Genomic DNA, 17,261 nt, shown 5'->3' with positions numbered 1-17,261 from the left:
TCTTGCTCAAATTTCTGGAAAAAAAATAAAGTGACAATCAATTCCATTCATATATGTAACACGTCTGTGTTTCCAGCAAAATGTGAACCACATTTACATGCAATAATGATTCAATTCCCATCCGTATTTCTTTCTAAGCGTTAAAAGGTGTTTCTAAAAGAAACATGTATTTACAAAAATACATAATTTACTATTTCTATGAATGAAAGCAAAAGTATTATTTAATTTGTCAAATTTACCTTTCATGTCTAAACTTGTGTATGTGACTAAAAGGAACATATCTTTGGCCGTTTGTAGGTTGTTGTAAAACCCTTAATGCAACTTTGATCATCAGCCATTCATTTGTCTGAAATGGGGTACATGATTTTGTCTAGGGGGTAGTTCCTAATGGAGATATATACTGTACACACACTCCCCTCTGTGGTTCCCCTCCCCGTTGAGTATGCATCAGTCAGTCAGTCTGTCTCTGCTGCCTCTATGAAGTCAGTATTGGGCTGTTTGCAGTGTGTTTCATGTAAAGTGCTGGGACTGGCACCCCTGTGGAGATCAGTGTTTATTTAGAGCTGCATGAATCCAATCAGGAGTTGCTGTAGTTTTCAGGCAGTGCTGTAAGAGGCGCCTCCTCCCTCCCTTTGCTGCATTACTGCTTTAGGAGCCAGCACCACTAGCCACCCAAACCTTCTCTGTGTCTCCCTCACTGGATGTAAAGGGCTGCCTCTAGCACAGAGACCCATGGACAAGCAACGGCAATAGGTTTGATCTCACTTTTTTTTTTTTAAATAACAGCGGATCTGTGTTGTTATCAATTATCAACCCAGACTAAGGAGGATATCAGATGTCATTAACTAGAGTTTGGCTCACACACTGCGCTGGGAAAAGTGACCATTGACTGATTATGCCTGAGGCTCTTTTATGGGGAATCCTTATCTGTGCTGCAGAACGGGAGGAATGGACACGGACCCAGTGCCTTTCACTGGAGAATAACACCTTGTTTTAGTGTTGTTGTTTTTTTTAATGTTATATCGATATAGTTAAATCAGTTGAGCTATCGGCGCGGATAAGGCTGCTAGTGTTGCCCGGGGGTGCCACTTTCTTCCTGGCTGTGACTCTCAGGTGAGACCCACACCACACGCCAGAGCTCGTGATAATCTGTATTATTGTTGTTGTTGTTGTTGTTGTGTGTGTGTGTGTGTGTGTGTGTGTGTGTGTGTGTGTGTGTGTGTGTGTGTGTGTGTGTGTGTGTGTGTGTGTGTGTGTGTGTGTGTGTGTGTGTGTGTGTGTGTGTGTGTGTGTGTGTGTGTGTGTGTGTGTGTGTGTGTGTGTGTGTGTGTGTGTGTGTGTTAGATAGATCTGATTTGCTTGATGGTTTCATAGGCTTCTGTGACTTCAGCTGAGAGGCGTTTGTATGTTGATAGTGGATATGTGCCATTTTCAAGGTGTGTTACTCGGTTCATACATGTAACCGAATGTAAACCTTGGGAGGCCCTAAGTAAATGGTGCTGACTGGCACCGACCTACTCCTCAAGGTACATTGGCTTCTCCTCGGCTCTCCCCCTCCCATATCAGTTCCCTGAGTCAGTGTGTGCGTGTGTATGGGTGTGCCACGCACAGACCTTCTCTGAGAGCGATCTCAATAAGGAAATAAACATATACTTCCTTTTAAAGCTGCCACTGTGTTTCCCTAAAGCTGGACTGCATGGTAACATACATCTGGCGTGTTTGGTAAGACTTTACCGAGAGGTTATCCACTACATACTAAATGAGAATGATATGTAGACCAGTCATGCAAAGTTTACATCAGACTAGAGTGAATATTCAGTTGTAGTGTAAAATGATGGATTACATGTTATGTTTAGAGGTAAAAAGTTGGGTGTATAGTCAGACTTTTGTTTGGAGTTGTCACAATTCCCCACTGTTTACCTTTCCATGAATCATTATTAGTTATTGTTTAAAACCGATACTTAAAGGCAGACAATTGTCACGTCTTTACCTGGAGTTGTTAATGACCTTTGCTGCCTGATCCTATTATCCTTCTCCATGAAAAAGGCGACATGTCTGATTAAAAGCTCCCTTTGTTTAGATATCTCCTAATGAATCTAATTAAATGTTCAGCAAGGTCTGTTTGTCTACTGTTCTTGAGTTCCCCCCCACTAACTTTGTTTTTCTTTTTTGCTCTCTTCACGTGTGTTGCTCCATAAAGGAACCAGAGCCAGCCGCTGCCATTCCTCTGCAGCTCTCGACCTGGATGGACCGAAATGAGGACACCTGGTCCGATGTCAAAAGATTGAATTCAGGCAGTTCTTTCTACCCTTCCAAAATTAAGGGGGGTGACAGTTCTTCCTCACCCCCCTGCTCCCAGGGAGATCTGAACTCCTCAAAGACCCACCAGCCTGACACTGAGCGAATCCAGCCTAAAATCGAGGGCAGGTCACCATCCTCTTGCTCTTACCATCATTTTGGGCTTCCTCATCTCTCAACACTGACCAGCCCGGAAGATATCATCCTCTTCACGGATTTGGACCACATCAACAAGTTCATTGCACCCAACAGAGACTCCCGGTTCAGCTCTTTCCCTGAACCCCCAGAGGAGATGTATCAAACCTTGACAATTACTGCTGCCCAGGGACCTCCCAGCTATGATGGATCTGCCGGTAGCTTCATGCACTCCGCTGCAAGCTCACCAGTGTATGTACCAACCACAAGAGTGGGCTCCATGATCACAAGCATCTCCTATTTGCAGGGGAGTGGGGCTTCCCAAGGCACGCACTCTGTAAACAATCACTCAGTCTGGTCTCAACCCACATCCGAGAACCCCTCTTACAGCAGTAGTAGTCCCCACGCTTCTAGCAGATACCATTATTCTCCAAGCCCGCCCATGGCGAATGGGACCAACAGGGATGGTGGCTACAGCAACAGCATCAATGTGAGTGGCAGAGAGCAGTACAGTCCTTTGGCCAGGTCTCTTAATGGATCTTACCCCAGTCCTTACACGTCTTATATGGCGCCCCAGCTATCTTCAGCCTGGTCAACAGGACCCTTTGACAACTCCATGCTGCACAGTCTGCAGAGCAGAGCTCCGCCTATGCCTGTGAGGGGACCCGCTGGAGGTAAGAACGTGAACCTCCAGGTGATCCCAGGAAGATCATGGGATCTATTTTTTAAGGCAAAAGTGGTGCAATTCTGGGGTAAAACTGCACTATATCTATAAATCCTATTGATTTCAACTTTTTTATTTTTAAATCGTTGATATATCTGGTGCAATGTTGGACTCAGAATTGCACAATGTTTGCTCGATACGTAGACCCGTAGATGTTTTATCACTTACTGTTTTCCTATAAACCCCATTCATTTTGGTAAAGTATTAACCCATTTGCTGCCAGAGGGGCACACGCTGCTCTGCAGTGCGCTGTTAAGGGCATTACCCCACATTGCATGGCCTTGTAGCACTGCAGTGACTACATTGTGAGGGGGTGCACTCAGAGCAAGGAATGGATGTAGCACGCAATCAATGTATACAGCAATTGCAAAACGATGGGTGATCATGTGAGCTAACGTATGATGTGGATGTTAAAAAAGTACAGGATGTCAAGACTTTATAGAGACCAGATGGTATTATTATCATCATCATCCTTATGTATCTATACATCGCTGTATTCAGCTGGGCTGTACAGGGGTAGGTAGAGACTATTGCATGATATAGGATCCAGACATTATCAAGTCTTCGCATATTGATATAATTATCACCTTAATGCTGGGAAAGACGGGAATTATTGGGCAGAGCTGATACAAGAACCAGTGATAGATGACATTAACGTAACAACAATAGTTACGTGTTAATATAGAATATGTATGGATATATATATATATATTATATATATATATATATATATATATATATATATATATATATATATATGTATATATGTATGTATATATGTATATATAATATATATATAGTTACACGTGTATATATATATATGACGCAGAGATACATGGAAGAGTTGAATATAGATATTAAAGGTAATGCACAAACAGAACGGAACTAGGAAAGATGAAATCGAATATTTGACATAACTTAGCTGCAGAAGATATGATTTGGTTTGTAGAAACTCAAGCAGTTAATGTAACAAACAGTATGGAAGCATTGATTAAAATATGGATATGGGGACAAGATTGGTATTATAGAAGACATCATGTCTCAAACATGAAAGTTAAGCTTACATTTTCTGTTAGCAACCACTATTATTTTGTTGAAGAGAAGGCAGTTAAGTGTACAAATACAAGTAAAGGCACATACTAATAGCCCTAACTGCACCTAGATAATGTAAATCTTTAACAAATTGCCTTTTCTGTTCCCTATTCCATCGTAACCATACCGTCTACATTCAAACTCTCCAGCAGTTTTGAATTACAGAGAAATGTAGTAATGTGAAATGCTTTTTGTGGGGCCTCTAACATATGAGTGACAATGTGAGCGTCACATAACTCTGCCCAGAGCACCGCACTGTGCGATCAATACACAATTCATAGTTGAGATATGACACCTTAACTTGGTATTAGGGCAGTAATTGCGCTCAACGTCATTTTAATTTAAAAAATATATATAATTTTGCTTTCATATTTCTTTTTTTTTTTTTTTTGCCTTTTCAGTTCTTTTTTATTTTATTTATTTTTCTATTCTGATACATCCTTCAGGGGATATTAATGTTTGAAATATTAAGTGTCGGGGATGTTAAAATGGAGCTCTCCCCAGAGCTCAATGCCATAGGATACCATGGAGCTGCAGATAAAGATATGATTTTAACAGACACATTTTTTTTAAGAGCAGGACATGTGTAGGTGTCAAATACTAACATTAATGAGATTAACGCAAAGGCTTCTGGGGGAACTGATACTTTGAGAATAAGCAATATGTGCTTTTTGGAGGTAAGCCTCATAAGTTAAGAAGAAAAAAAACAATGAATAATACACATACTAGACAGCATACTGTATGTAGCAAAGTGTGGCTGGGGCTTTCTGAAATAGATACTGTATATATCATTTGTTACTGGATAGAATGAAACAGAAAATGCAAAGTCCATGCAGTCTCCTCACTGTGATATTTGAATAACACCATATGGCACCTTCATACTTCCTATTAAACCTTTTACATGACACCTGAGCAAAAATAGCTCTTAAGTGTATGTGTATTACATACATGTGAATACAAGACTCCCATTCATACTATTCAAATATATATATAGGACATGTGTAGGTGACAAATACTAACATTAATGAGATTAACGCAAAGGATTCTGGGGGAACTGATACTTTGAGAATAAGCAATATGTGCTTTTTGGAGGTAAGTCTCATAAGTTAAGAAGAAAAAAAACAATGAATAATACACAAATACTAGACAGCATACTGTATGTAGCAAAGTGTGGCTGGTGCTTTCTGAAATAGATACTGTATATATCATTTGTTACTGGATAGAATGAAACAGAAAATGCAAAGTCCACGCAGTCTCCTCACTGTGATATTTGAATAACACCATATGGCACCTTCATACTTCCTATAAACCTTTTACATGACACCTGAGCAAAAATAGCTCTTAAGTGTATGTGTATTACATACATGTGAATCCAGTTACCAGCTCAACGAAAGCCCAGCATTGACACTAGCCAAGTACACAACTCACTGCATGAGTTGCAAAGCACATTTGATTCTTGTTATATATTTACTAGCAGAGTGGCAAGAATTCTACATGCACCTGCGAATTCATATTGCCGACTCAATCATTTCATTTGATTAAACAGAAAATATAAAAAATAATATGTGTTGCCCTGTGTCATTGATTGGACACACACACACACACACACACACGCACATATATATATTTATATATGTACCTATTATATGTGTCCATTCTCATGAACAGCCCAACAAGACTCGCATTCCATACTATTCAAATATATCTCCTATCTAATGCGTGTTGTGGATACATTTGTGTTATGTAGTTAGTGAGGAAAACAACCTTTTATTTTTGTATATAGTTTTTTTTAATACAAGATACACTAACCGTGCTTTTAAAAGAAAATTGGAATTATTACTGAATATTATATTATAGATATTGCATATTTCATTTATTATTATTTTTCACTCCAAAATTTTTTTCGCAAATGTTTAACATGTTTGTTTTTTTGGGGCGGTTTTGTATGTCACCTCGACTATTGTATACAAGATGATAACAGGTACACAAATATGCTACAATTTAATGTACAGTACCAATGATTTTTGCCTTCTAAAGTCAAACACCATTCGCCTATTGAGTGATGTGATTTTCTTGTGTCAACGCGTGGGGTGGAAATGCGGTAGTTTTTGAGAAAAATCTTTATATTTTGCACATATGATGCACGATGTTTGCCAAACATGCACTTTTTAAAGGTGGGGGGTTTGGGAGGGGGGTTGGGATAACATAATACCCTCAGCTCCTCTTTCAGAGCTGATATGTAACTTCATAGTGTTCTGTTGAACCACATGATCACTGAAGGACATAACATTCTGTCCATCAGACAATGTCCCAGAAGAGCGTTAGGGGGGAGAAGTAGGTTTAGCAGCAGGTGCCTTAACAAGAGGCAGGACGCCACCTGCTGGCAACTCTCGCCTATTCCTGCATGCCACATGTACCTGGCAATCTTGGTGTAACCTCAGTGCTGGGGAAAGGGAGCAATCATGTTTTTTTTTTTTTTGCCAGAACATGTTCATAGTACTGTTATAGTTCCCTAAGGTAGAAGTTGCAAGGTGTTAGCACCAGTTGTATTGACAGTAGACTGGAGGTTTAGTGCCACTTAGCGAGATTTATTAAAGTTGTAATACAGTGACAGTTCGGTCTCAGCATGCAATTTTTTTTTGCAAATGTAACATGAAAAACCAGGGGCAGGATTTACAGTTTAAATGCGATCAGGTTAACAATGAGAGAAATATAACAAGTTAAAGACACCAGCTAACGATTTATCTCAGAGCCTCCGCTGTGTGAGCAGTGTAATGTGTGTAGTTATTGTAGTCATAACATTTTATTAATTCATAAATGAAAAAAGAATACAGAGTATATGTCAAATTTGACAACATTACAAACACATGCTTTATATGAACATATTGCATATTGCATATATATATATATATTCAGATGTTACATTCACCAACAGTTATTTTTCTGAAACATTGCAAATGAATAATATTGCCCATATATTACCTAAGAACCACTTCTAATTTATTGGGCTATTTAGTAATAATAACATATTTCACCGGTGTTATTAGCCTGCTGCTTACACGGATGGTTCCAAACTAAATAGTACTATATTTGATATAATATACCATGTTACTTAGCAATTTCCTAATTATACATATTAAGAAATATATACACACACATACAGTACATACATACATACACACATACTGTACATACATACACACATACACACACTTTCTTGGTTGGTGTTTCAGAGAGCGGTAACAATTCCGTTTGACTTTTTATGACATGAAAGGTCAACTTCTTGTAAATCTGGAAAGCTTTAAAAGTTTAGTGGTGTTATTTATGCCCATTAGTCATTACACTAAATTGTGCAATGTAATGGGGACTCGCATAGCCGCCGACGGGTGACTGTTTAACTCTAACGTCTTTGAAGTGTCAGGGATTTTATGGATTGCAAAAACTCACGGTAAACAGCGACTGAAACAAGAGTCACCACGGCGCAGGTGTGTCCACTTGTGTCATTTCAGTGGAGAATTTTGCAATGCTTATATAAAAACAAAAATTGCAATAAAAAATGTGTTTGCAACGACATTAAATCAGCGACGTTGTTGCTGGTCCAGTTAGCAACGAAAGGATCAAGGGAAATTATTCGATTTGGGGGGAATGGAGGGATTTAGCAATGTAGTATTTCCATGTTAAACCCTAATCAGCGGTATGTGTTCATCAGATTTTAATTTAGTAAACTGGCACTAATAAAAAAAATATTGTTTCATGTTTAACATCCCATTAAATAGCATATATAATATTGTACTAAATATTATTGTCTCCTATGACACTGGGTATTATATTTTCTCCTATGACTTTGGGTATTATATATTTTCCTACATTTAATTCGACTATTCCCACTGTCAAGTTATGTGCGGTGATATATTATGTGACGTCTAAAATTACACTAAAAGGTTGAATTCATATTTTCAGGTAGCAATAGCAAATAATGTTGTATATAATATAAAACACCCTTCATCAGCTTGTTACTCCAATCAATTATAAAATCCTTCCCAGACCACAATATTTCGAAATTAAAAAAAACGTGTATTGCTATTAACACAACACCAGTAGGTTTACTTGGTGACCAATCAAAAATTTGAATACATGTTAGTATAAAATTGTTAATGTTCTCTTATTCGTGACACAACATTTATGTCATCTTTTCCCTGGACAATAAATGTATTCTCACTGCATGGAGTAATGAGGAATTCTGCATACAGTAGTAGTTGGTCAATGTGTCTTTTTTGTATCTAATTGCCTAATTGTGTTTAGCTGTAAAGTCAGAATATGAGTCTTCTGAGGAATATTAAAGTCTACATGGTGAATTAATGGTGTGTATCGTATGATACATACACCATCTTCTTGCGTAATTATTTGATGAACTGTGAAAATTTATATTTTCTTAAAGACGGTATTTTCATGTTATTAGGCTTCTTATTCTACTAAAAAGTACCTTAATTGTGCGCTAATTTACCGTGATAACATATTAAAGTGGTAGGCGAATGCAGGTATATTGATATTAAATTAAAATAGCATTCAATGTAATTATTTTTTTTAAATAAAGGTATCAAACTATCAAAGACAACAATTTCCCCCAAATTATGTCATGTCAAATCCAAGACTATTTGAAAATTAATATCTATGATTACATATTTTTACTAAGGTAGTTTGATTCTGTCCCATAGACAAATGATTCCTTCATTACTACTCTAGGGCTGTTTTGCATAGATAATAAAGTAAACGACACATTTTAAATAATAATAAAGTAACATTGATTCATCTATAGGTCAGTTTATTCCCCTTTTATCTGTGGAAGGAACCACTCTGCTTTTTTGTTGGTTTTTTTTCCCCCACGCACAATAATGGTTACATTGCTAATACAGAGGGGAATGCAGATTGTACTACTAATAATGTTGCTAAGCCTATTATTATTACTAATTATAAAAGACAACAGTAATAGAAAAACATGTATACCATTGGCAATAATAATGACCTTTATGTTGATTAAAAACGAACTATAATAGTACATTCATATAATGATACTAAAAATGATTACTCCCCTCGTCGTTTGTAGATGAGGAAAATAAAACACTGTAACCATTTTTTTTTAAAGCTTTCGGGTCAGACTCTTCCTGGTACCAAATACTAACAGAACAGCGAAGTTGTCTGGACATGCAGCAGGGTGACGTGTTATTCATTAACATCAACAATGAGCAATGTGGGTTTGACAATAATAGCAATAACATTATAATAATTATACGCACTATTCATATTATTACTATGGTTGTTGTTTTAATATTATTATTATTATTATATTCCTTAGACAAAAAAAAGCGTCCAATTTTAATGTCACTAGCCATATATTTCTTCCTCACACCTATGATGTTTCATAGAAATAAATATATGGCGATTAATAATGTCCAACCCTTTGCCAGTAACTAACTCCATCATATATGGTCCTCGATAATATTGCTATTTGCAAACATGCTTCTTGTGTGTAAAATACAGCACAGGTCAGTGATGTGTGCCTGTTTAGAGAAGCTTGTGTGTAATGGTTTCTGCTTTAACCTGCCTCTGCCCCCCAGATACGCTGGACGAGCTGTGTGAGAGCAGAGAGTGTGTGAACTGCGGCTCTATCCAGACTCCCCTGTGGAGACGGGACGGGACCGGGCACTATCTGTGCAACGCATGCGGGCTGTACAGCAAGATGAACGGGCTGAGCCGGCCACTCATCAAACCGCACAAGAGAGTGGTGAGTGTGACTGGGCGGGGGGCTGTGCGCCTGGGCTTATATACACCCACATACAAGGGGAAGCATGTAACATGTCCCCGACACCCCCCACACGCGCTGCTCACACATACAATTATGTTTATTCATGTGCTATGCCCAACACACACACACACTCACTCACTCACTCACACACATATATATATATACACACACATATATACACATACACATGTATGGGACGTCCTATGCCAAGCATACATAAATACACCTATTCACATGGCCACTAACATACACTCAGAAATGTATTTACTCAGAGCCGCTTACACTCAGTACAATGTCACACACTCATACCCATAGTCCCACACACACTGGCACTGCCACCTACATACAGTCACACACACACACATACCGGCACTGCCACCTACATACAGTCACACTCACACAATCACCAACATATTCTCTCATACCCAACATGTGTGCCATTTTTACCATAACAATGCCCAGCCTTGGAATGAAATACACTAGCATACATTTGAAATTATGGGGCCGATGCAGTAACTTGCGATATGTGTGTGTCGGCAGCGCGCTTAAATCTCCTGTGTTTGGCGGGAATTTGCCGCTAAATGCAGTAAATGGCGATTGTGAGATACAATGGTGAGTTGCACATGTTGCGAGTTCCTGCAGTCAGTGGCGGATGACGGCATGTATCCGTATTTCACTTGAATGTGGCGTCAACCTCTGCACATAAATAAAAAAAACCTCCTTCTTGCTTAAAGCTTTCAGTTACTCACGGTAGTGACGGTCTTGCTGTTACTGACATTAGCAAACCTTTTACTGCTGTCCCTAATTAGATACTTTTGGAAACATACCTGGTGCAGTGCTACAGTTGTGTCTTCTGTTCTTTGACATGTCAAGAGGTGATACATGTGTGCATGTGTCTTGTGACATTTCATGTACATTTGTGTCTGTGTGTTGGACTCTGTTGCAAAGCTTACATTTCAGTGAGTTGCTGTGTGTACTGTAACCCGTGCATGCAGCAAGTGGGGAATCACTTCATGTATCTGTATTGAAGAAGAATTTGGCGGCAACTTTTGAACATGAAAAAATCACCTCATGATAGTTTGACGCATTCTGTTACTCACAGCAGTGTGTTTCTTGCTGCTAGTGACATTAGCAAGGCTTTCACAGCGCTGTCCCTCAATAGATAGTTTTAGGAACATACCTGCTTCTTGTCATTCACAAGACAGACACCTTTGGCTAACATTAATAATGTATTTTATTATAAACAACACATGTAACAGGTTCTGAATGACATGTAATACAATTGAAGCTGCGCTGCCAGCAGCAACAGTACAATGACACAACAATGTCACTAGCAGCAGAAATGTTCGGCTCTCGCCTGCTTGTTGGTGCCGCAGCTTTTTGGCGCTTTTCTCGCAAGGAGTTTCTCCCGCGCACCCCCGAGATCTTACTCGGCATCTACTGAATTCTGCGTGCTGCTTAATATGGCGAAATAGCCATTCTCGCCACCCCGCCGGCGCTTGATTTCCGGCAACAATTGCATATGCCGTTTTTCAGTTAACTCGCACACATACCGCCATCAACTGCATACTACATGCCAATCTCGCAATAAAACAGCCAAATTCAGCCTTCTCGCAAGTTACTGCATCGGCCCCTATATATCACAATTGTCTTCCATGATATATATATATATATATATATATATATATATATATATATATATTTGTGATGTAATTAGCAATTTATCTTTGTTAAGGAACAATGTGTGTGTGTATGTTAATGTGAGATCATTGTGCTCTATTGGGTATAAGTGAAAGCAACAATAATCTAAGGCCTCGGGCATGGTCAGCGCTTAGGCGCTGACCTGTGCTGAGGCGCACTGGTGCTTACCAGTGAGCCCCTGCAGCCGCAATGAGAGCGGCTTTAGTAGGGGCTCGCGCAAGCGTGCGGAAGCGTAGGTCTTATCCAAATTTTAGATTTCGCGCTCATGGGAGCTCAGGGCCGGTCACATGAGCGGTTCGCCCAATGTGGGCGAACTAGCTCCGTGACGTCACTGGCCCGCCCCCCCGACACGCCCACGGATGGCGCGCTAACTAAGGCCAGGGAAAGCACCCGCTTTCCCTCAGCCTCAGCTCGCCTCCGCACGGCTGCAGTAACCCTGGACGCAGCCTGAGACAGTAACATACACTTGCTATTGATTGCTGTTTAGTGAAAAAGCTGTTTTATTATTTGTAAACAGCTCCTAAGACATGCACTTTTTCCCACTCCCAGCGTCTAATATTTTATGAATTTGAAACTGTGCCATGGCAGTGAGAAATAGTCAGTGAACCAAGATTGCAGTTTTCTCCCAGGTTTCCCTAACGCTTTGATTTAAGTTTGACTTTCCTGCTACAAAATGTCCTGTGATGATCATTTAATTATGCAAATTAAAGATTTGGGGGAAAGTATTTTAAAGGCAAGCCAAGCAATATCCTACCTGTGTTTGTTTTGTAAATAAATCAATTATCTAGTATTAGATCATTCTTACTGCATTTAATTTGTATTATTCAACTGTTACAGCCAATTGAATGAGTTTTAATATACTGAGCATCCTTTGATTTCAATAGCAGGTATTAGCTCACCTCCCCAGCAGTGCAAGATCTTTGTAACACTTTCCTGTTTGTGATAATTTGTTACTAACATTTCCAGCAGTTTGAGCTGCAATCTGTAATGATGCATAATGTTACCTTTGTAATATAAGACTATATTGTAGCTGCTGAGTTACACTGACTTAAGGATTGATTGAAACTGAAAGGCAGCCATTTAGTGAACCCTGGGAAACAGGATCTTTGTTTCTAAGTGCCACTTGGATTGCCACTTTAATATTTGCCTTTAACATAGTAACTGTTTCCACTGTGTTACCGAATGAAAATGAGTGTCAACATGAACATGGAGATCACTAAAAATCCTGTGGAAAGTAGTATATTTAAAATGTTAATTTCCAAACATTATTTATCTTAAAATCTTCTATTTTCATAAAAGCAAATGGTTTTATTTCCATGTGTTTTTTTGTACACTGCTTTAGTGCTATAATCCTTTCTTTTCAATAATGGAATCCCTGGTGAGGTCTTGTAGAATCCATGTGTTCCACAGAACAGGTTAGAAAGTGTTGCTGCAGCAGAAGGATATATAATATTAGAACCTTCCATATATTAGGGGGTGATCCAAAGCATCACCGAGCCAGATAATTAACATCACATGTTTGCACATCTGTTGTTTATTAATTTAATTAATGAAACAACATCAATTCTAATTACATATCGATATATATGTAGTATATGTTTTCTTTCAATGTAATGCATTTTCCCAATACGTCAGGCAAAAGCTGGTTTAAGTTAATTAATTTCCTGATCCTGAATTGCAAATGGTGACAAAACCAGTGCAGAGACACAGGGCCTCATGCAGAGAGCATCGTTATTTCAAAACTCGCCATTTTTTGTTCAATTTCCCTCAGAAAACGGCATAAAATGGCGAGTTGCGAAAAACGCGCCATTTTTTTATTTCTATGTTTAAAACTCGCCTCGCGGCTGGCGAGAACCTCAATCGCGCCATTTTTAAAACTCTCCGAATGCAGAGAGGTGCGAACGGCAAGTAGCGGCTGTTCGCGCCAAAAAAAGGCGCGATTCTCGCATTTTTGCCGCGCCACGAAAATATGGCAAGATGGCGCTCGCCGCCTATAGTAAAGGGGAAAAAAAAGGCGCGAATTTGTTTTTACACGTTTCTGAAGCGCGCATCTCGCCAATTTAAACTCGCCACACGCATCCATGTTAAACATAGCAGAATTCGCACTTTTCTGCATATGGAGAATAAAACTCTCCAAAAAAGCTACTTTTTATGAAATTCGCCATTTTTAAAATTCTATGCTCTCTGCATGAGGCCCACAAACAGATATCAAATGAAAAACTCACATTTATTTCCATGTGATTCCTTTTCTTTAATAGATCTGGTGCTGTGATCTGCACTTGAAGATTTGAGGGCTTTCCTGAGTTATTAAACTAACTAAAGCAGATTGAAATATAAAGAAATATGTGGACATAAAGCCCTTAATGGTGAACCCTTGTTTCTTTTAAAAATAGTAGTACCTGTGAATTCAGTACCTCTGAGCAGACAATTGTACCTTACTTGTCCCTATCAGAAGCATTTCTTTATAAAGCCAACGAATACATTCCAATTTTGGGATACAAAATAAATGAACATATATTTGTGCCCTATCAATTTGTACAGCTCGGTTAATTATGTGGCTTTTTTAATAATATAATCATTTAGATACATTTTTAGGCTTTATTTTTTAGTAATTATAGAATTATAGTTGTCAGTCATTATATATAATGCAACTTGACAAAATAGAAAAACGCAATACATATTGTATGTAGAGAAGTCCTTGTTGACATTAGAATTGCATAGTAAAATTATTGTGGTGTATTATATATATATATATATATATATATATATATATATATATATATATATACACATACATGTAGAGGTATCAGTAACGTGTTAGCCGAGCTTCAATAATCAAAAAATAAATAGATGATACCGTTCTGTGGCTAACGAAATGCTTTTATTTGTGCGAGCTTTCGAGATACACTGATCTCTTCTTCCGGCGATGTTACGATGTGTAACATCGCCGGAAGAAGAAATCAGTGTATCCCGAAAGCTCGCACAAATAAAAGCATTTAGCTAGCCAGAGAACGGTATCATCTATTTATTTTTTGATTTTATATATATATAATATATATATATATATATATATATATATATATATAACAAAAAGCAGCAGCCAGCACTCCAAGCAACAAATGTAAAGTCAAGGTGCATGCTCCATAGAAATCAATATAGAAACCCTGTCTTCCCATAAGAGAAGGCACAAAAGCAGCAACACTCAGATATAGCAAAAGACATGTATTAGCAGTGACAAAACAGCCCCCTGAGGAAGGTCCTGCCAGGACCGAAAAGTTGGGTTTATAGTGTGCTGTTTTGTCACTGCTAATACATGTCTTTTTGCTATATCTGAGTGTTGGGTTTATAGTGTGCTGTTTTGTCACTGCTAATACATGTCTTTTTGCTATATCTGAGTGTTGCTGCTTTTGTGCCTTCTCTTATGGGAAGACAGGGTTTATATATATATTATGAAGATATATATATATGTATATGAATGAGTTTGTATGAAAACTCACAATTTACTGCATACAATGATTGTTTTTAAGTGGTGATGTGTTGCACAATTGTCAGATTTACAGAGCATGTTGAACACCATCCAAGTGATGAATGGAACAGAGCTCAATTGTTATAGAGACTTTTTTATTTTATTTTTTATAATCCATTCACCTTCATTCAATTTGTTTATGAGGTTCGGCATCTCTTATCACAAGTAGCACACACTCATAAAGTTCTGTTTGGTTTGTTATATGACTGTTTTTGATATAAGGTTGCTGTACCTTGGCTGGATATAGTCATAAAGGGCTTATTTGTAATGTGGACTTTTCTGCCCAAAGTTAACTTTTGGATTTGACAACAGATTAAGAAAGGATCATGCACTGTCCATATGCCGTTTATTAGCCTATGTATTACAAGAGATGCAGAACAGGTTTAATGTAGGAACTGTAATATATAAAATGCCTAACATAAGATCATAAAAAAATTAAAGAAAAGGTGACCTCACGCCACTCCGTGAAATGGTCTCGGGTGCTCAGCATTCGCCTGTTCTTCTTGACAGAGGTCCCAGTTGGGAACATAAATGTTGATCTCTTCACAATAAATGTGCATGTTTGTTAAATTCACAAGACCTCAGGAGTGCTGCTTCTTTTTCTGCTGAAGATAATATACTATTGCATATATAGGATCATTGCATAATAATACACACCATGTATTATTTTGATGCTTAAATATTATATAACATTTACATTAATCTATAAATACATTGGATCAGCAGTTACATTGAAGTATAAAATACGCACTGAAAAATGAACAGCAGCGTCCTACGTTTATATTTAAACATGAGAACTTTAGTAAAACAAAAGTCCAGTGTAGGTCCAATTTGAATTAATGGTCATGATATAAAGTTCATGTATTAAAATAAAAATCAAATCAAACGATTATTTTGAACTGAATTTCTAAAGTATATACTGAAAATATTTGCAAACAGTAACTTGAAATGTAGGGTGGTTGTTCTGACCAGATCTCTGCTTTATCTCTTCTCTGTCTTATCCCGTAACATACATACAGTAGTAGTTCTGAGACATAGGTTGTAAAAAACCCACCAAATTATAACTGAGGTCTACCATCGAACTTTACTGACAATAATTCTTATCCCCCCTTTAAGAATCTCTGAATGGGAAAATGATCATAAACGCTTTATTATTATTAATATTAAGTTGTGTGCTTCAAGGACTGCACTTGTAAATATCAAACATACATTTTCTTTGTGAACAGAAAAAAACATGCAGACTAATATTATAGATTGTTCTCGGCTACATTTGATATTTCTGTAAGCATCTAACAGTTATATACAGCCTGTCAGATGATTAACGGATTTATAATGTTCTAATTGGTATTATGTCACTTCTGGATTTGTTTCAGTAACAATGTAGAAAAGGCCCATCTATTTACTCTATGCCACCTCTTGGTTTTGTTTCTTGCCTTTATTTTATAACCATCTTATTTTTTTTTACTCTATATTAAAATATTTAAGGATTGACTCAGAAGGAATTGCATTAGGACCTTACTATTTATAAGCCTAAACCCTACACATTTTGGTCAGTATTTAATACGCTGTTAATATATTCCCTGTGCTGGAGCTGAACTCTTCTACAGCACTTGGAAGTAGTTTCACAGTATATCAATTAGCACAGTATATTTTCTAGCACAGTATATCCACTAGCACAGTATATTTTCTAGCACAGTATATTAACTAGCACAGTATATTAACTAGCACAGTATATTATCTAGCACAGTATATTAACTAGCACAGTATATTTTCTAGCACAGTATATTAACTAGCACAGTATATTATCTAGCACAGTATAATAACTAGCAAATTCATGCCCATTGATTTGGAATCATTTGTTCATAATAATTCCTTTCATTTGTCCCCATAAATGTAAGAAAAAAACAACTGGACTAAACGTCTTTTCAAAGTGCAGAGCTAGGCAATGGGGTTTGTAATCCTAGTAGCAAACTGTTAAATAA

At 37.8% G+C, this 17,261-nt stretch overlaps 1 protein-coding gene across 4 annotated transcripts in view; it reads left to right on the top strand.

Annotated features, from left to right (window-relative positions):
• The first annotated feature begins 480 nt into the window (after nt 1-480).
• Nucleotides 481-17,261, top strand: part of GATA6 (GATA binding protein 6) — a 28,154-nt gene continuing 11,373 nt past the window's right edge. The window contains exons 1-4 of one of the 4 annotated variants that reach the window (XM_075585195.1): nt 481-753; nt 2,201-3,107; nt 9,393-9,497; nt 9,865-10,031. In XM_075585195.1, the coding sequence (XP_075441310.1) occupies nt 2,246-3,107; nt 9,393-9,497; nt 9,865-10,031 (1,134 nt within the window). In that variant the 5' untranslated portion in view covers nt 481-753; nt 2,201-2,245. Of the gene's footprint in view, nt 1,114-1,588; nt 1,723-2,200; nt 3,108-9,392; nt 9,498-9,864; nt 10,032-17,261 lie in introns of those variants that run through there. The other 3 variants (XM_075585194.1, XM_075585197.1, XM_075585198.1) reach the window with 3 other exon arrangements.

This window comes from Ascaphus truei, chromosome 2 (genome assembly GCF_040206685.1).
Source record: "Ascaphus truei isolate aAscTru1 chromosome 2, aAscTru1.hap1, whole genome shotgun sequence".
Lineage (NCBI taxonomy): Eukaryota > Metazoa > Chordata > Amphibia > Anura > Ascaphidae > Ascaphus > Ascaphus truei.
Note: the sequence above shows the minus strand (reverse complement) of the source record. Positions and strands in the feature narration are given on the sequence as shown.